At 38.1% G+C, this 20,845-nt stretch overlaps 1 protein-coding gene across 2 annotated transcripts in view; it reads right to left on the bottom strand.

Annotated features, from left to right (window-relative positions):
* Positions 1-20,845, bottom strand: part of LOC127618236 (synaptotagmin-16-like) — a 48,022-nt gene continuing 27,177 nt past the window's right edge. Inside the window, exons 1-6 of one of the 2 annotated variants that reach the window (XM_052090584.1) lie at positions 20,189-20,579; positions 14,522-14,734; positions 11,428-11,732; positions 8,832-9,272; positions 3,264-3,447; positions 1-1,429 (exon numbers count right to left, since the gene is read on the bottom strand). In XM_052090584.1, the coding sequence (XP_051946544.1) occupies positions 1,116-1,429; positions 3,264-3,447; positions 8,832-9,272; positions 11,428-11,732; positions 14,522-14,734; positions 20,189-20,579 (1,848 nt within the window). In that variant the 3' untranslated portion in view covers positions 1-1,115. Of the gene's footprint in view, positions 1,430-3,263; positions 3,448-8,831; positions 9,273-11,427; positions 11,733-14,521; positions 14,735-20,188; positions 20,580-20,845 lie in introns of those variants that run through there. The other variant, XM_052090585.1, reaches the window with a different exon arrangement.

Raw genomic sequence — 20,845 nt, 5'->3', positions numbered from 1 at the left:
ATTGATTTTGGAACATTGAAGATGCATCCGTATTATGTAATGTTTACCATGCTATAATCTCCAAAACCACTGATACGTGTATACTGTATATATAAATGATATGTATATATATAAAAAACATATAGATTTGAGCAGGCGCTTTAAAAGCATATTACAGGCATGCATTTGAATATAATTTAATATCATGTGGACTGTTTTAGGAATATTCAGAATAAGATTTCTGGACTTGTCAATGTCTTGGACATGCATACAGTAAGTGTCTGTGTTGTGTGTTCAGACAATCAGTGGTTAGCATAACTATCTGTGTGATGCTCATCAAAGCATGACTGTTGATAATAAGGGTACCAACATTTCAGTCTTTGAGACGTCATAATTTCTAAACATTAATCTTTAAGTAATTTGCAGATTGAGAGCCCTATTTTTACCAGCATTATAAAAGTATAACAAAAAAAGTTAAGGGGATGGATCTTTCCCAGGGAGCAGACTTTTATTTACTCACTATCCATTAGGACTATAAATTACAGAATGTTTTGAATGTACTGTAGATACAAATTTAATAAATGAAACAACTTTAGTGCCATTAGGAAGAGAGCATGTATGAAAGTGCATGTGTTCCACTAACAGTTTTCTGCTTGATGTTTGATCTTTCAGAACATCCCCAATAATCACAAACTAGTCTAAACTTAGAATCAGCTGAAGAAAGGTGTTAATTATTTCATATCAAAACCTCAGATTGTGAAATCACTAGGTGACAATCACCTTGGCTCTGTCAATAATGTGTTTTAATTAGCTGTTGCAGGGGTCGAAGAGAGTAGTTTGTGTATTATACTGTGAGGTAATTTCCTGGAGATCAGATAAGAGGCTGTATTAAGTACCCTTAGGGAAAAAGAAAGTGGTGTGTGGGTGTTTTCTTTTTGATTGTTGGTATTTGCAAGGTATTTTCACAACTGCATGCCTTATCTTTGTAACCAATCATTGTATAATACTCGTTCATTCACTTTCATTCATGGGTAAGCTTGGCCTTGCTTTCTACAGTCTTTCTCTTTCTTCCCAAAGGAATATCCTGAGCACAATTAGGTTAGTGCGATTATATTTCAGTCAAATATTTCTCTCCACTAAGCCTCCAGTAGGGTGTGCCAGCGACAGACCTGTTGGTTTCCACTCTCTTTCATGTCTTGCCAGTGAAGAAGTTCCTCTTCTCCGCTGCTGTTCTGGCCCAGAGCCACCCAGCCAATCATCTCCTTGCGTTTCATGTTCCGCCGATTGTATATGGAGACCATTAATGTGACGTCTGAGAGTTGGAACAGCGCCACTTGAAAGACAAACGTCTCCTTGAAGACAGGATTTGGCTGACTGCGGCGGATGGATGTCTTACAGCGGGAGATCTCTTGTCCCATTGAGTTCAACATAATGAGCTTCCCAAATGTATCTGAGAAAGAGAGAAAAGTTGTGTTTGTTTGGAAGACAGTTGCAAAACAATCCATGATGTTAAACATATCCTCATGAAACTTACACAATGCCAGTATGTGAACAAACCAAAATAAAAAAGTTGCACATTCTTCTGCTATATCACACACCACCTCCTACACAGCACTGTAACTCAACACTATAACTATAACACTATATTATAAAAGGGATAGTTCCAGTCCTGGATGCTGATTGGTCTTTACAGGATTCCAATCGTGATAAAAGACATAGTGCAGTAACAGATATGATGCGAAATACCTTGTCACTTACACTATTGTGTACCCTTCTGTTATTGTTTACAAGACATTCTTCTATTGTTTACATGTTAGGGACTACATTTAGGTCTATACTGTCTCTTCTAGTGGAAAGATGTCACTTAACCCTCTATTGCACGCATTATGATATCATAGTTTTAATAATGTTTGATTCACTTTTCTTGCACTAAATGAAAATAAAACTTCATTAATAAAATCAAAAACAAAATGAGAAAATAATAATTTTATATAATAATTTTAAACATGTTGCTTGGAGGCAACATCGGACAACAATGGAAAGTAATTAATCAAAGGTTTATTTAAAAGGTATATTTAGATAATTTATTTAAAATATTTGAAGTGAAAATAAGTGACTGTACAGTTTATGGTTGCCAGAACACTCAAATAAAAAAGGGGATAAACATGCTGTTAAGTATTTTTTACACTAAATATTAGCATTATAGACTTTATGACATTAGAGGTACATGACACAATCTAGTAGAATTGTCTCCATGGTAATCTTTTAGCTAAAATAAAACCTAAAGGAATAGGAAGGGCTTAAATTTTGATCTGATTCTCACCCAAAGCTATCGTATCTCATAAGACTTGGAATAAACCTCTTGAGTTGTATGAATTCCTTTTATGCTGCCATTATGTCCTTTTTGGAGCTTGAAAGTTTTTAGCCCTATTGACTTACATTGTTCACAAATAGTTCTTGTGTTCCATAGATAAAAGAAAGTCATTCGAGTTTGGGACATCATGAGGGTGAGTAAATGATGAGTAAATGTTCTCTGAACTATGCCTTTAAATTTTAAGTAAAGTCCATAATTTTGCACACCTCTTGTTAGTATTGATCTGTACGTTTGTTTGTGTGTGTGTGTACAGGTTTGGGTTGTTTACGAGGACATTTTTTTAGGTTACAAACTGGTAATTACAAGGGTATTATGTTATAAATGTGGTTTATGAGGACATTTCTAGTGTCCCCATAATTCAAATAGCTTAAAAAACATACTAAACAATGTTTTATTGAAAATGTAAAAATGCTGAAAGTTTTTCTGTGAGGGTTAGGGGATAGAGTCTAAAGTTCGTACAGTATGAAAATCATTATGTCTATGGAGAGTCCATATAAGGATAGCTGCACCAACATGTGTGTGTGTGTGTGTGTGTGCTTTTCTCCAGTGGTGACTCATCAGCCTTTCCAGTCATTCTGGGTCTCTCGATTAAGTGACCTGTAAACACCACCCATTGTCAGCATCATTGTGAGATGTGACTCTGATAGATGCTTGACCTACAAAACACAACCATGCGTGAAGATACACTCAAATTACTCTATCCAAAGTGTATGTGTGTGTTTGCAGTTCATTCGTGTAGAAAAGATTCACTGCAGCACATTTACGCTCAATCAATATCAGAGAGCTCTACAAAATTGATTTGCTCCGAAGTAATTCCTGAGGGTCTAACGATGCCTGCAAATGTGTTTCTGAACCTGGTGTTCTGTTGGTTTGTGTGTGACTGCATGAATATGTGTGTAAGTATGTTTACCTGGAGGTCTGTTGAGTGCAAAGTTACGGAAGTGACTGCCTTTAATGATCTCCACTGACAATCGTCCTGTGGTGGCATTATATGATAAACCCAGCAGTAGTTCTGGATTTCCACCATGAAACACAGACTGACTAGAAGAAGCACTGTCACTCTGGGTGTTGAAAGACAACTGAGAGTCTACTGTCTGCAGAGAAGGTGGAATGATAGAGAATAAACAGTGATGTACTTTGTTTCTTTTTGTCATTTGGATTGAAACAGATACGTACAATTTTAAAGTGACAGCTTAAAAATATATGAAGTAAATAAATGACGGTTTGGGAGGAATCTGCCCATCTAATCAACAAATTATCTGTAGAATATATTCACCTTATACCACAGGTCTGTTGACTGCTTGATTCTGATTGGTTGATGGACATTCTTAGGTTTCAAGGAAACGCAAACACACACGGCTATAAAGTAGCACAAGATCTTGGCCGCATAACGGTTCCATATGACCTCGCCAAATTATTTCAGTTATTTCAAAGAGCCCTACAGGCTACTGCAACAAAACAACCAACTAATATAAAGACATTGGTTAAAATAAATCGGTTAAGAACGTCAAACAATGTCTAAAATATCCTACATTTATTTTGACATTTTCGAATCAGCAACGAAGGCTTGAGGCATCGAGGGGAGCGCAAGGGTGTTTCCCACATATATTTCTGATAATATAGAAACTGTTGTATTGATCAAGTATATATATATATATATATATATATATATATATATATATATATATATATATATATATATATATGTGGTCAGTTAATAGCAAGTGCTCTAAACAGAAAGGACTTGTGAAGAAAGAGGTGTTATGTTTAGGTTGTAAAACCTTGGGAATGTGTTTTGCGAGGAACATTCTGCTGCAAAACATACAGTGTATGTCTTGTAAGGACACACCATTCATCCATGCCCATGAGGAGGCCATGCCTCTAGTTGAGTGTGCTTTAACACCAATTGGGCAACTGCGACTCATAAGCCAGGGTAAATGCATCTACAATCCAGTGAGAAGTCTTTGGTTGGAGACGGACATTCCTTTTGTGCATCCTCCAAAGCATATAAAGAGCTGATCAGACAGTCTGAACTGGCGGGTGCATCCAACGCATGTGTGTAGCACCCGCACAGGGCATAACAAATGCAATGATTGTTCCTCATCTGAAATACATTGAGGAGGGAAGAAGGTCTGAAGGTGAACCACCTGCACTTTGATGGGTGTGGTCAGGACCTTGGGTACATAGCCTTTCCTGGGTTTGAAAGACAGGGGCCAAACTCGACATGAATTGTGGACTGATAATGCATGCATGTGCACCTACCCATTTTAATGAGGCCAGAGCCAGCAGTAGTATGGTCTTAATGGAGAGCATGTGCAAATCAACAGAGTCCAAAGGCTCAAAGGGGGGCCCTGCGAGAGCTTTTAGGACTAAAGATAAGTCCCAAGTCGGGACTGTAGCTGGCCGAGGTCGGTTTAATCTTCTTGCTCCTTTAAGGAACTTTATGATTAAATCATGCTTGCCTATAGAGGCGCTGGTTTCATGTGCATGATACGCAGATATAGTTGCCACATACACTGTGAGCATTGACGGGGCGAGTCTTGCGTCTACTCGCTCTTGAAGAAATATTAGAATTTCATGTATGGACCAGTTTACTGGGTCCTTGCTGTGTGAGAGACACCAATCAGTGTCACCTTCAATTTTAGTGCGTAGAAGCGTCTAGTGGATGGTGCTCTGGCTTGTAAAATGGTGTTCATGACTGAACACGTCAGTTCTGGCGCATGTAGTGCGCTCTGTTTAGGGGACACACATGCAGGTTCCGCAGCTGGGGCTGGGGATGCCAGATTGTGCCTTGCGCCTGAGAGAGGAGATCCCTCCTCATTGGTATTTCCCATGGCGAGCTGTACAGCATCTCCATCATTTCCGGAAACCATTGCTGGTTGGGCTATTTCGTGCAACAAATAGAACCGTTCCCTTGTCCTCTCAGACTTTGCATATGACAGAGTAGATCAGGCATACCGGAGGAAACACATATTTGCGTTTTGCCGTATATATTCGCCATTTCGCCGTATATTTGTGTGCCATTGCGTCCCTTCCAGCGAGACTTGGGACTTTGAATAACAGAGGGTACAGTGGGCATTCTCCACTGAGGCAAATTAATCGATTTCTGCTTTGCCGAATATTTCCCAAATCCTCAGTACAGTTTGAGGATGAAGTCTCCATTCGCCCGATTTCACCCCTTAGCGTGACAGTAGGCCTGTGCCGTAATTCAGGCAGCCTAGGACATATGTCACTTTCAGAGAGAGATGATGCTCGCTCCATAGGAGGAGTCGACGCATCATTCTCGACAGTGGTGGTGAATGAATTCTGCCTTGGCTGTTTATATATGCCACAACTGTCATGATGACTGAGCAAACCAGGACATAACAGCTCACTATTTCTGACTGAAAGTCTTTAAGGCTAGAATTACAGCCGATAGCTCTAAGCAGTTGATGTGCCACGCCCTCCTCACACCTGTCCAGGTTGGGCATCCATCGCACACCGCCCCACAACGTGTGTTGGAAGCACCCGTGGTCACCACTTTCTGCCTGACAACTTGGGACTTTGAGTACCAGAGGGTATTCTCCACTGAGGCAAATAGATCGATTTCTGTTTGCCAGATATTTCCCAAATCACCGGGAGCTGTGTGAATATGGACGTTGTTTAAGATGCAAGTGTTGAACTTAGGCTGGCTAATGTGCTAAAGCCAGCTGCAACACATCACCTGCATTTGAAACGTCACTTCTTGTCAATGCTTGGGGTCATTGTCCATTTGGAAGACCATTTGCGATTAAGCTTTAACTTCCTGGCTGATATCTTGAGATGTTGCTTCAATAAATCCACATAATTTTCCTTCCTCATGATGCCATCTATTTTGTGAAGTGCACCAGTCCCTCCTGCAGCAAAGCACCCCCACAACATGATGCTGCCACCCCCATGCTTCACAGTTGGGATGGTTTTCTTCGGCTTGCAAGCCTCACCATTTTTCCTCGAAACATAAAGATGGTAATTATGGCCAAATAGTTAAATTTTTGTTTCATCAGACCAGAGGACATTTCTCCAAAAAAGTCAGATCTTTGTCCCCATGAGCACTTGCAAACTGTTGTCTGGCTTATGGCAGTTTTGGTTGCACGGACCCATTATGGAAGACTGCGGTGACTCACTGCTTAGCCTGAAAGAATGTCCTCTCATCAGATAAAGCTCTCCCATCGCACATAATGCTGTTATTCGACAGAAGCTGCAGCAGGAGCTTGTTTTTTTTATTTTATTTATTTGTTTATCTCTGGTGGCTATGGTGTCCGTCACTTTAATTCCGCCTTTATTATCTTTCCTTTACTATGCTGACCTAGCCTATTTTTCCTAGCCTATTTTTCAGGCCGGTTCAGCTAATCAACATGCATGTTCTCCTGTTAATTGACAGGCAATGTCTTTATGTAAAAAGTCATTGGCTCTTTCACCTGTTAGGAGGGACCATTAATTTTAATGCAAGTGGACGTCTCTGTTGATATGCAGCTCTTTACATCACGCAGCATTGTTGCACCTACACTGGCAGCCACTTAAAAATATTAATGCAGTTGAACTTTTATTATAATCGCAAAGACATTTCTTCCAGTATTTATGTGCTTCAGCTGTTGTAATATATTAAAGCACTATATTACTACTGAATTATTAGAGTTGAGATCAGATGAAACTTATTTAATAAGTCAAGCCGTTCTTTGTGTAAACATGCTCAAACCAGCACCGGATGAATTTGCCTAGCTCTCTTTTTTTAGGATTATCTTATATATATATATTGCCTTCCTCATTACAATGTCTTAAGCTGTAATTATTCCAAGCAATTGCAGAAATGTTTTAAAGTTATTTCGGTTCAGTATAGGAATCTAGTTAATATAATCTTTTCTCGTTAATATGAAACCACAAAATTAGTAAGCTCAGTTCTAATTTATTTGTAGAAAATCATACCATTCACTTCTTAAACTGTCGCCAGTAAAAACTTCAGCTCTTTAAAGCGTAAAGCAGCATTCTCTATTATAACACGTAGCCTACTGTTAACCACAATACGCAACCCTCCTGCTTTCACACAGTCAATGCCACTCCATTCCCCCCACAGTCTTGTACTAGACACAGAAAGTTTATCTTCGATCGAATGTTACATGTAACGTAACCTTAATACCATATAGCATAGCCATTATAAATGTGTCCATACCGGTTGGTGCGGACAAATGCGGCAGTTCAGTTGGGCATATACCCGCTTTGTTCCTCATAGGAACTCAGACCATGACTGCACAAAACCCCTATCCCTAAATGGATATCCAATTAACAAGCTTTTTGTCAGATCTTAGAACTGTTGACAGACAGAATCTGGCATAGGAACCAATGGGCATTAATCCGGAAATAACCATGATTCGGTACAAATGCAGTCACACATGTATAAGCACTCTATTGTTCGAATGCAGTGTGGAACCCCCACCTCAGGGCCTCTCATTCGAAAAGCAACATAAGACCATGTGAACAAAGGCCATTTTCAATTTACCTACCTGAATTAAACTTTTTGCCTTAAAGGTGCTGTTAGCGATTTTAGCGTTCTGAAGCTTTCATGTGAATGAACAGTTGAATGGCCACACCCCCTCATTCCAAAACCCTGCCTTCCAAAAGGTAATTTTGAGACCAAAACTGAGCAAAAGAGCAGCATTGTTTGTTCCAGTGGCTGTCAAATTCAACAACAGCACAATAGTCAAACATGTCTAAGAATATACACTACTAATAAGCTTGCTGTCCTCATTTTAACGTAAGCACTTTTTGGGGGGTAAATTAGTGCTCGAGTCGAGCCTCATCCTTGGGCCCCTTCTTTGCGGACAACAAGCGACATACGTTTTACCTACATCACCCAAAGGTTATAAGGACAGGCGAACTTGTGAAATTAAGTTAAATAAATGAAGGTTTGGGAGGAACCCGCCCATCTAATCAGCTAATTAGTGGTAGAATATATAAGCCACTGCTTACACTTTCCTGGCTATGGTCCTTTTGGCATCCCTCCATCTCCCCATCGCCATCCTCTATTTTAAGAGTTCCTACTCTTATCCTTATCTATTCACTAGTCCCAAAAGTGGGGTAAATTAGTGCTCGTGTCGAGCCTTATAATCGAGACCCTATTTTGCGGACAGCAAGCCACATACGTTACATGCTTACATCACTCAAAGATTATATGGGCAGGTGAACTCGTGAACCATAATATAGCATGTACAACTTTAGCAACAAACGTTTCCTATCTCCTCTGTACTGAATTAGATTTGATAGTATTTTTTAATAAACGAGTAGTCAAATATGTTTAAAGGAATGTTCAGGAATGTTCAATACAAGTTAAGCTCAATCAACAGCATTTGTGGCATAATGTTGACTACAACTAAAATTTATTTTGACTCATCCCTGCTATTCTTTAAAACAAAGCAAAAATTGACGTTACTGTGAGGCACTAACTATGGAAGTGTCAAACACACACCTTGAGGTTACTGCGTGGCTCCAGCACAAGCGTGATCTCGAGTTGCTCTGTGTGTCTCAGTCTGTTCAGCCTGTACATGTTCTCTCCCATCATCCTCTCTCTGTTCATCCTCCCAAGCGCATACAGGCGGAAGCGCAGTGCCGAAGAATCCAAATCCCCTGGTTCCAGATTTGAGAACCGGAAGGTCTCCTCAAACCGTGGCATGGAACCTTTCTGCACTGCCGTCTTGTGCCGCTGACGTTTTCCAGGCAACAGCACCACGTGCACCTGCCAGGAGTCCATGCCACTCCGTGCCTTGTCTGGAATGCCTTCGGCCGCAACAACAGTGACCAGGAGCCTGTGGGTGTCGGCCCGGTAGTCGAGGGCAATTATGATGTCACCACATTTTGAGATGTGCCCATGAGGGAAAGAGCTCAGAGAGTGGGATTGAGGTCGCTCAAGCTGTTGGAGAGTGATATATGGGTACGACATGAATAGTCTCATGGTCACATGCAAAATGTATAAAGTGAGGTCCACAAGTCTGAAACTACATTGAAAATCTGTGATTCGAAAACTGATTTAAACAACTTTAAAATTGTAAAAGAAAGTAACATTATAGCATAAAATAAATAAAAAACATTTAATATTCTGCACTATATATTGGTCACTAATACAATAAGAAAATTTGTGGCATTGACCAATGTTAACTCCCTTGCAAAAGGTCAGATATCCTTGCTTCCATTGAAGCACACAAGATGCTCTTGTGAAACATTTTCAAATCATACTGTGATAACATGGATCATCATGTTTTGCTTGTGGAATCCATGACAGCTCTAATATATGTTGTCATTAAATTAAAAGGTAAAAGATATACCAAATACTAAGACATTCTACACTGTCAAAAAACAACTTTAACTTACAACTTAAGTTCAACTGCTCCCTTAAAGTTTTAAGTTGAATCATTGTGGTTTTACAGATCATTTCAACTCATTATTTTACATATAGACTGTTTAAACTAAATGTAAAATAATGAGTTAAAATGATTCATAAAGCCACGTTGATTTAACTTAACTTTAAGGCAGCAGTTGAACATAAGTTTTTAGGTTGAACTATATGATTTTTACAGTGTAAAATTTATGTTAATTTTTCAATTCACTCAAGATATTAAGCTGGTAATAAAATTTGTAATTGAATACATTAAGTAGAAATAAAGTAGAAATAAAGTTCTCATACAGAATGAAGAGCTTCAGAAGCGACAGAGAGTTAAGGAGACACAGAGAGACTTAGAGAGAGCCAGACCATCTAATTACAATGGAAAAGTTCAAATATACCCCAAAACAAAATTAGGACCGGCATATGAATAAATGTCAGTGTTTGCAATGCAGCAAAAATGATGGTAATTTTATAATTAAGCTTATGTTTTAGCCTTTGGTTCAATGTAAATGAAATGCAGCATCAGAGTCGCTTTGCAGGTGTCATAACACTCAGCACGCATCTTGTTTTTAGTCGGCTGCACACACAAATTTAGCCACTGTGGAGTGCAAAGGTGGCTATAAATGGTATGATATATGCAAGACATTCTGTATGTAAGACAAGACCAATCACAATTTAATATGCAAAAAGATTTAAGAAATAAGACAAGTCATAATAATTCAGTATATAAATATTATGACAACGTCACCACTGACAATGGCATTTATCATGTTTACCATTCAATCAATGTAAATAAATGGGAGATTATTTTTTAGACTTTAAAGGGAAAGTTCACCCAAAAATGTAAATTCACATAATTTACTCACCCTCATGCCATCCCAGATGTGTATGACTTTCTTTCTTCTGCATGACACAAATTATGATCTTTAGAAGAATATCTCAACTCTGTAGGTCCTTACAATGCAAGTGAATTGGTGCCAAACTTTTGATGCTGCAAAAAGCATATAAAGTAATCATAAAAGTTATCCCTGAGACTCCAGTGTTTTAATCAATATCTTCAGAAGTGATATGTTAGGTGTGGGTGAGAAACCCATATGCATGCAGAATGCAAATCACCAAAAACACAAGAAGAATGTGAAAGTTAACAGTGGAGATTGATTGAGGATAGCTTCTGAAGACATTTATTTATTTAAAGACTGGAGTCTTTTGGATTACATTTATGCTGATTTATGTGATTTTTGGAGCTTCAAAATTTTGGCACCCATTCACTTGCATTGTATGGATATTCCTCTAAAAATCTTTATGATCTGCAGAAGAAATAAAGTCATGAATATCTGGGATGGCATGAGAGTGAGCTAATGATGACTGAATCTTAATTTTGGGGTGAAATATGGCTTTAAACTCTAAAGTATAAATGTAGTATAAATTATGAAGTGTAAAGTTTACAAAAACAGCACTATATCTAATCTAATTGCACTTAATCTAAATATCTAAAATATTTGAATGATGATCAATCAATTGATTGCAGAAAGTTTAGGTATAGAAGGTTAGGGGTTTATAACACACTCCTAACCAAATTAGTTTAGTCTGCCTCGCGAGCACTGTAAAAAGAGAATGAAAATACATTTGTAAATGATTTTAAGAAGGCTCTGACCCATACAAGTGCCCACACACACATACACACCTCAGGGCTCCATGTAGAGTAATCTGTAGTCTCGCTGTTTTCATAACCATGATTGTCCATTGCCAGAGTCCTTTGTGGGGTTTGCCTGCCCATTTGACTCCCCTCGTCCCTCGGTAGAGCCTCCAGACTGTCCTCTATGTCCTGGGACCCCACAGAGATCCGTTCTGCCATCATTGAGAGAGGGTCTGTGAATGCTAGGCTCTCAGGAAGAGGACTCTGTGATAGGGGATCTTTCAGCTCTGGCCCTTTGTGTCGCCAGGATGAGAGGGGATCTTGAAAACCCTGAAGACTGATTCTCTCAGTTTCTAAACAAAGAGAGAGAACAGGACAAAATCTGATAATTTCATACGTTTGAGTACAGGATTTCGACCTCACAGAGCAGGGCACCCAAACGAGAGGGAACGTTTATTGCTCACAAGTTGCGTAGTTACTCAGAAGACCAAATGGAGTTTTTGTGTATGTGTTTCATAATAATAATAATGTTTTCATTTAAATATCCATGTTCAAGGTTTTTTTTTCTAAAATTCCTTAGGAGAAATCAAATTAAAACTAAATAAGACAATTGTTGACATACAGTAAGAGTATGCACAGTATATCATAGCCCAGATAATTTGATAAGAAAAATGTATTTCATATTGAAATCTCTAGACACAGATCCAGTAAGGTCTTGCTTAACAGACACACTTTCCCTGACACACACTGAGGTTGAAACACACACTGAATGTTTAGCAAGTGCAATTTTATTGACAATGACGAATATCATAATTGTAGGACAAGCTCATTTGGCCAATCAGACTCCCCAAAGCTGATATTTCACAGATGATAATGATAGTAATTTAAGCACTTATGTGCTTGTCTTGTGTGACTCCATGAATTTCATTTAATGGAATCTCAATCAGGGAACAAACTGTTCTAGTCCTCAGCATCACCCAATTAACTGCAGACAGGGCCAGTCACTCCATTACCATGGCGACCAGAGAGATGCTTTTGCACAGAACTGTGATTACTGAGCACTTGAAATTCTAATCACATAATTTTAAGAGAATATAGAAATGCCAATTCTTGATCAAGTTACATGAATGTTGTGTCTTATTTTATGCTGCAACAGTGTGTTATATGAGGACTACAGATTAACTATGGCCCTCACCAACCCGCACCTCGGACCATTAAGAGCAACGCGTGAAGATTTAACGCTAGCTGTGATGTACACGCACTGTTTAAAAGATTAGACAAGGGTTTTGACTGTGAAAACAAAGCGTTCCGGTTTCACTTTAACATTTGTGTTATGGCAAATGCTCTTGGTTGTTGCGGGTTCATACATGCAGGGTTAATGACACGCAGTGACACAGAGGAGGCGACTATACTGTGGAGATGATACAATAAAGGCTGTGCAGTTGGATGTCTCATCTGCTTCAAGCTTTTTGAGCATTTTTTTGCCGCTGTTAATATGGAGAAAGGAGTTTGGATTAACTCAAATTCACAGTTTTTGCAGAAAAACTGCGGAAATTATACAAATGGCAAGCTACTGCAAATAATGTGGAGATTGATTGAATTTGCATAAATTCTTGCGATAGCAAGATCACAAATTCCTAGAGGGAAAGATATATTTGAAATATGGCTTTGTCGTAACTTCATTGCACAACCTGCAGTTAGTAAGAGATCTGAGATTTTGACTAAGCATTAGGGGAATAAATTGTGACATTACACGCAGCGTAATATGCAAATATTTATAAAAGGCTTCTGGGTTTGTATTGCACACTCAAATATTCAAATAATAAGAAACAGATTTTTTATGCATTTCATTTTCATAACATTGTCAGATTGAAATGTAGTTCACACTCGCAAGGCAGTTCTCAGTATCATGCAACATCTGTTTAAAAATTCAAGAACAGGTTGGACTGATGTCAACCAAAGACCTCTCAAGAATATATAAATGTGGCCTTGGTCTGGATCTCCATCTCAAAACTTACGCTTTGTCCGAGTATGGTCCGAGAAGCCATACTTCCCTAATATATAGCATGCCTAAAACAGTATAACAATGGCAGTATGTCCGAATCCACAGCATTCCTGAAACTGTTAGCGAGAAATACCCGGATGACCAACTATTTCCGGCAAATTTCTAAAGTGCGGATCGACTGGAATCTTTACAATCCCAAAATAGCTCGGGAGCTGAGGAGACGTCATGTTCAAAGCACTGGATTTAAAGGAAATTGCAGTGAATTGCGAAACGGATGCCCCTTTTCAACAGTAAGTGATAAATATATACGTACATACAAAGATGTTATTTCTTGTGCTTAAATGGAACTTGTTTAACAAAACCAGAGCGGATTATTTTTGTAATTATTTGGGTCACGGGTCAAAACCCATGTCCATGGATGATGTATGTCTGGAATCTAGTCATACTACTTGCATGCAAACCTAAAAGAACATTTAATTTTACCAACCGAGAAGTGTGTACTTCTTCAAATACAGTACATACTGTGACAGTCAGTTTGGGAATTCTGATGCAGGGTTAGTCTTAGCCTGAATTTGAGCATTGGCTTATGGTCTCAGACAAGACCACAGTCAATTTTAAATTTTTACAAAAGGTGATTATTATCTCCTTAATGAATGAAGTGAATTTATTAAAGAATATTTGAAAGTTCTTTGACTTTCTTTAACACATAAGGAGAAATTTTGAAGAATGTTGCAGTTGCTGTTTCCCAATGAAAGTGAATGCAAATGACAGAAACTCATTCGGGTTTGAAATTACATGAAGGTGAGCGAATAAATGGCAGTATTTGTTTTGGGGGTGGTGTAGACTTTCTCTTTTATTACATTTTAGTTAAAACCTATCCTACTCTTTTAACCCTAACTAAAGTCAAGGAGCTGCTTTCAAGGATGGTGAAATATTTAGTGTGGTGGAGGAATCTGTGGCAGTCATCTGTACATATCATGCAATAATAAGCAAGCATGTGCTCATATAAATATTTGAGGAGAATTGAGAGGAGAATGTGGGAACCACCTGTGTGTGTGTGTGTGTGTGTGTGTGTGTGTGTGTGTGTGTGTGTGTGTGTGTGTGTGTGTGTGTGTGTGTGTGTGTGTGTGTGTGTACCTTCATAGTCAGATGGCTCTGTTCTTCTTTCCTCCTGGTCAGACAGCAGACGTTTAAATTTGTGCTGATGTCCTGGTGCACTATGGTTGTTGACCTCCAAAACCCCTGAACGGAAGCTTTGTGAGCGGGACACGGAGATCTCAAAATGCTTTGCTAACTCATCCTCGCTGTCTGACAAGCTAGAAATCTCCCCATCATCACCGTAACTATTCACTGCACACACATAAATAGGAACAGAAGACAACAGGTTATCACTCACCACCACAATGTTATGGTGCTGTTAGTGGTTGCCAGGGAGTTACTATGCACTTGCTAAGGTATTAAAGGGTTTACTAAGGGGTAAACTCCAAAATGAAAATTTTCATTTTGATCACGTGGTTTGAGGTATCACTAATTTTTGTAGCACAAAAGTGTGGAATGAGATAGAGTTGAAGTCAGAAGACTACATACACTTAAGTCATTAAAACTCATTTTTAACCACTCTACAGATTTCATATTAGCAAACTATAGTTTGGCAATTCGTTAAGGATATCTACTATGTGAATGACACGAGTAATCTTTCCAACAATTGTTTACAGACAGATTCTTTCACTTTTAATTGACTATATCACAATTCCAGTGGGTCAGAAGTTTACATACACTAAGTTAACTGTGCCTTTAAGCAGCTTGGAAAATTCCAGAAAATTATGTCAAGCCTTTAGGCAATGAGCCAATTAGCTTCTGATAGGCTAATTGGAGTCAATTGGAGGTGTACCTGTGGATGTATTTTAAGGCCTACCTTCGAACTCAGTGCCTCTTTGCTTGACATTATGGGAAATCAAAAGAAAGACATCAGAAAAAAAAATTGTGGACCTCCACATGTCTGGTTCATACTTGGGAGCAATTTCCAAACACCTGAAGGTACCACATTCATCTGTATAATCAATAGTACGCAAGTATAAATATCATGGGACCATGCAGCCATCATATCGCTCAGGAAGGAGATCTCTTTCGGGTAAGGAGATGTAATGTGGAGAGAATCAATCCCAGAACAACAGCAAAGGACCTTGTGAAGATGCTGGAGGAAACAGGTAGACAAGTACCTATATCCACAGTAAAACGAGTCCTACATCAACATAACCTGAAAGGCTGGGCTAGGAAGAAGCCACTGCTCCAAAACCACCATAAAAAAGCCAGACTACAATTTGCAAATGCACATGGGGACAAAGATCTTTGAGAAATGACCTCTGGTCTGATGAAACAGAAATTTAACTGTTTGGCCATAATGACCATCGTTAAGTTTGGAGGAAAAAGAAAAACACCATCCCAACTGTGAAGCATGGCTGTGGCAGCATCATGTTTTGGGGGTGCTTTGCTGCAGAAGGGTCTGGTGCACTTCACAAAATAGATAGAATTATGTGGATATATTGAAGCAACATCTCAAGACATCTGCCAAGAAGTTAAAGCTTGGTTGCAAATGGGTCGTGACCACAAGCATACCTCCAAAGTTGTGGCAAAGTGGCTTAAAGACAACAATGTCAAGGTATTTGAGTGGCCATCACAAAGCTTGTGGAAGGTTACCCAAAATGTTTGACCCAAGTTAAACAATTTAAATGCAATAAATTTAAAGTAAATTTAATACTAACAAATGTTTGTAAACTTCTGACCCACTGGGAATGTGATGAAAGAAATAAGAGCTCAAATAAATCCTTCTCTCTACTATTCTGACATTTCACATTCTTAAAATAAATTAGTGATCCTGACTGACCTAAGACAGGGAATGTTTTCTACGATTAAATGTCAGGAATTGTGAAAAAATGAGATTAAATGTTTTTGGCTAAGGTGTATGTAAACTTCTGACTTAAACTGTATGTGCTGAAATTGAAAATACAAGGGTTTGTTAATCCCAAAATGTAAGTATTAATAATAGTGAAAGCGATACTTTAGTACAATAACAATGCTATTTTTCCTATTCCATCAGCAGAGAGTGAAGAAGAGAGTGTGTGTTGTGTAGTACAGAGTGTATGATTTGTAGATGACTCCTACACTGCTGTATTCTTTAATGGTGGGATTGGAGTGAGTGTAAACAACAGGCGCATTGATCATATGCACCTAATCACCAGAAAGTGGGCAGTTACTGTAATGTCTTTCTGTCTCTCTCCCTCTCTTTTGCATTATAGTTCCACTTTCATTCATTTCATTTTCACCACATCATTCACTTTCTCTCTCTCTCTCTCTCTCTCTCTCTCTCTACACACACACACACACACACACGCTCAAGAGGCTATTCGCGGAGCAGCATAAAAAGTTGCCATGGTTACCTGTTCCTCATACTGAAGTGTTTACTTTAATATATATGGCATAAATTATATCTTCTCTCAGGGAACTTTGAAGGAAGAGCAAGCATGACATCATATTATACTGAACTGCTCTAAACAATGTTCTCATGTGGTCCAACTGACGTTCGCAACATTCACTGTGCTACCTGTAACACGTTAAACTATTACAACCCGTTCTCACTCCCCTAAGCATCCAATTTTGATGCTTGTGCAGAAGCCGTTCGCATCTGCATTATGAAACCAAAGGTGCCCCCTGGCGTCCTCTCATTGACGTGGTGAGAAACCCCATTGTTTCAACAAGAAAACAGTGTCATCAGTTATCAGTCTTTGAATATTATTTTGTGTGCATAACCTCAATGTTTTATAATACTTATAAATATATTGTGTGATATTATACAATCATATATAATATTTGAGATCCCCTATTCCCCTATTTCTGTAACTGCTGATCTCCTGGGATTTTCACGCAAACATTTTCTCTGAATGGTGCCAAAAAAAAAACATCCATTGAGTGGTAATTCTGTGGATGGAAACGCCTTGTTGATGAGAGAAGTCAACAGAGAATGGCCAGACTGGTTCGAACTGACAAAGTCTAAGGTAACTCAGATAATCACTTTGTACAACTGTGGTGAGAATTACAGCATTGCAGAATGCTATTCTGAGATGCGGGTTGGCACTGTTTTGGCGGCTCGAGAGGGACCTACACGATCTTAGGCAGGTGGTTTTAATGTTGTAGCTGTCAATCGATTACAAATTTTAATCAAATTAATTACATGTGCAATATACAAATATTTGCTGAGAAAGCCCCTTGTATAACAATAACTCAATATATAATGTTTATACATATTTATATCAATATATAATTATCTTTAAATATTTCAAAATTAATTATATATATATATATATATTTAAAATATTCATATAATTAAAATGCATTACATTCTTGTAGCAAAAGAGTTCATCATTGATAAGACAATACAAAAAGCGGCTTTAGAATACAATGTATTGTTTACTACCATACTATTGATCATAATTCAATCATTGGCATACAGTTCACAGCAATCCATTTCACAAGTGAATTTGTCAATCAGTTGTAGTTTTATTATGAGGGCTTGTTTAAGGGCCCGTCTATTTATACCTGCATCAGACGACTCGGGTGCGTTGATTCATAAACATAAAATGTTTAGGTCACTGTGTCAAGTTAAATATAGTTTAATACTCAATCTTTAAACACATCTTGAGATCCCTTAGATCGCATTTGCGCTCCTTCCAGTGTTTTGAACGTAAGAACGTAACGTATGTTTGTGTTGTTCTGCAACACAAACATCCAGTGTTTTCTTCACTGTATAATTATGATTATATATATATATATATTATATATATATATATATATATATATATATATATATATATATATATATATATATAAACCAAGTGTGTAAAGATTATGTAAAAGTTATGTTCTTTTTCAGTTTCAAGTCAAGTCTTTCAAGTCGAAAAAAATGACTGGAGATTCTAAATGACAGCTATTTTTTGACCCTGGCATTCTTTAACCCTACAAAAGCTCTTGCTCAATAGGGAATAGGGAATAATTACTTCTGAATAGAATGCACTGACTGTCCTTCTTTTATTCTGAAGTCTTAGGATGTACTGCATTACCACAGCAACCACTCCATGTGCTTATTGGTGGAGTACCTGTTGATTGATAAGTAACCCATCTTGTTTTAATTTACTCTTCTAATGATACTTTCAAAATCCTTTCAGCTCAGCTAAAATACATTGCCTACACAAGCCCTCATTGAACTATAAAATGCATAATTCTCATTTGCCAGCTAAACTTCTTTCATATAAATTAAAAGCTTACAAAAAAGCTAATTTAAAAACATCACACTTTCTGAAATGTACTGCAATGTGCCTATCAAAGATTACTCTACCTCAGCCTATACAGAGACTCCAAAATCAAATCTATACTACACACTCAGTCAGGTTGTGAATCTGCACACACAATAAATTGTGTAAGCAATAAACATAGATCTAGAGATGGATGCTTCTTATATACACTGTTGATATAGATTCACTGTATGAAACAATACTTGTTTCTATAAAACAACTGTATTACGGTTTAACTGATCAGAGACACTCTTGATAAGGCCATCGATCATTAGACTAGTTCTTGGTTGTGGACATGTTTGAATGTGTATGCAGGAGTTATTCTTAAAGAGTTCTTTGGAGATGAGGTGTGTGTGTGTGTGTGTGTGTGTGTGTGTGTGTGTAAGACAGTGTGTCTGTATAGAACAGATGATGTATATTTGCATGTATTTTGTGGATTTGTGCACGTGTACAGAGAGTGAGAAAAGGTGTGCGTGTGTATTTAATATGTGTGTTTTTGTACAGTGTATTCATGTGTAAATTAAATGGCTCTAGTGTTTGCTTTGGGAGGGGGTGTTCTCAGTTTACTGACTATATTAAATATCCAAAAAGACTGTACACACGCACGAACGCACGCACACACACAAACAAAGCTCAACATGAATAAAAGTAATTAAACAAAACTCTTTAAACTCAGAAATTCACTGATTCTGTCACAATCCATATGAAGAATCCAAAGACTTATCCAGAGAATAATTAACTACTTTCCTTAAAAACTGAAGAATGCAGTGTAAAACGTTTTTGGTGTTAACACTTTCTCTTATCCCAGATTAATATGCAGAGTCAACTAGTAAACAAGTAAACCATTCCTTGGTAAATTTTTACCAAAACTGTAAAAACTCTTTCTCTGTGGTGCTAAAAAATTCCTCTCTTTGTTTTGAGCGACCCGTCCAGCACAACATAACAATATTGTGTCGACCAATGATGTGAGTCAGCGGTGGAACGATCCGTTTGTTGTCCATATTCAGAAAGCTGTTTGAAAACAATGTTTATTTTTGCAATTCTGTTCATTGGTGTTAGTGGCACAGAAATGACAAACTTCAGCTTTAACAAATGTTGTAAATGCGTATATGTTTTATATTCCAAATGTCATATCTCCATAACTTTCTTTATAAAGTGCATATTCAAACTCAATATTAAATGTAGCTCACAACCTACTTTACTTTCATAATGTGATGTATTTCTGAGAGAAACAGGACATTCGCTAAAATGTTTTTTATTAAAATATTAATCTACAGAACTTACACACAAGCAGGTAACCAGTTTGTGACAAGAAAAAAACACACCAATAATGTCTAAACTGAGGCCACATCCACATTCAAACAAAAATGGATTACTTTGGATGTGGTATAAATGAACGGACAGATTTTTATAAATACGAACCAAGAATACAGACCAAAACTGCTAACCGAAATCTTACCAGCGCTACTGCAGCGTGATGCCAGCAGACTCCTCCGGCTCTCCAACTCATCTGTCTCTTCACCGATGGGAGTGAGACATGTGTCAGAGGGGACAGAATCAAACCTGCTTCCCAGATCATGCAATGCCAGCTGGGCTTGAAGGCCTTCCAGCCTCTCTTGTGGACCCATGGAGGATACATCCATTCCAGACCCATGAGCATCTATCAAGTTTTGTCTCAAATCTACATCGGAGTCTGAACTCTCACATTTTACGGAGTCCTCAGGGTCCTCAGACTTTGACTCAACAGCTCCATTTTGTCCAAGTCCCCGGAAGCCATTGGAGATGGCATCCGAGACCTGAGAAAGCCATGAAGAGAAGGCTGGGATACCTGACTTAGGAATGTCCACCATTCCAGAAGATTTCAAAATCTGTTTTTTCTTTTGTAAATATTCTTTGCAAAATGTTCTGAACACTTTTGACAACAACTAAAATGCAGATCTGTTTTCAGATGGTCAGATGGTCGGAAGACCCAGTGAAGGTCCTCATATTGTTATGGTTGTAGATACAAAAACAAATATAGCTGCAAGCAGCAATGCGGATTCCTCCTCAAAATGGCAAATCATTTAAAATTGATCAGTAGATGGTTGGGGATAAACCCTCCCAATTAAGGAATTCA

The sequence above is a fragment of the Xyrauchen texanus genome, chromosome 24, assembly GCF_025860055.1.
Source record: "Xyrauchen texanus isolate HMW12.3.18 chromosome 24, RBS_HiC_50CHRs, whole genome shotgun sequence".
Taxonomy (NCBI): Eukaryota; Metazoa; Chordata; class Actinopteri; order Cypriniformes; family Catostomidae; genus Xyrauchen; species Xyrauchen texanus.
This window is presented reverse-complemented; position numbering and strand designations above follow the sequence as displayed.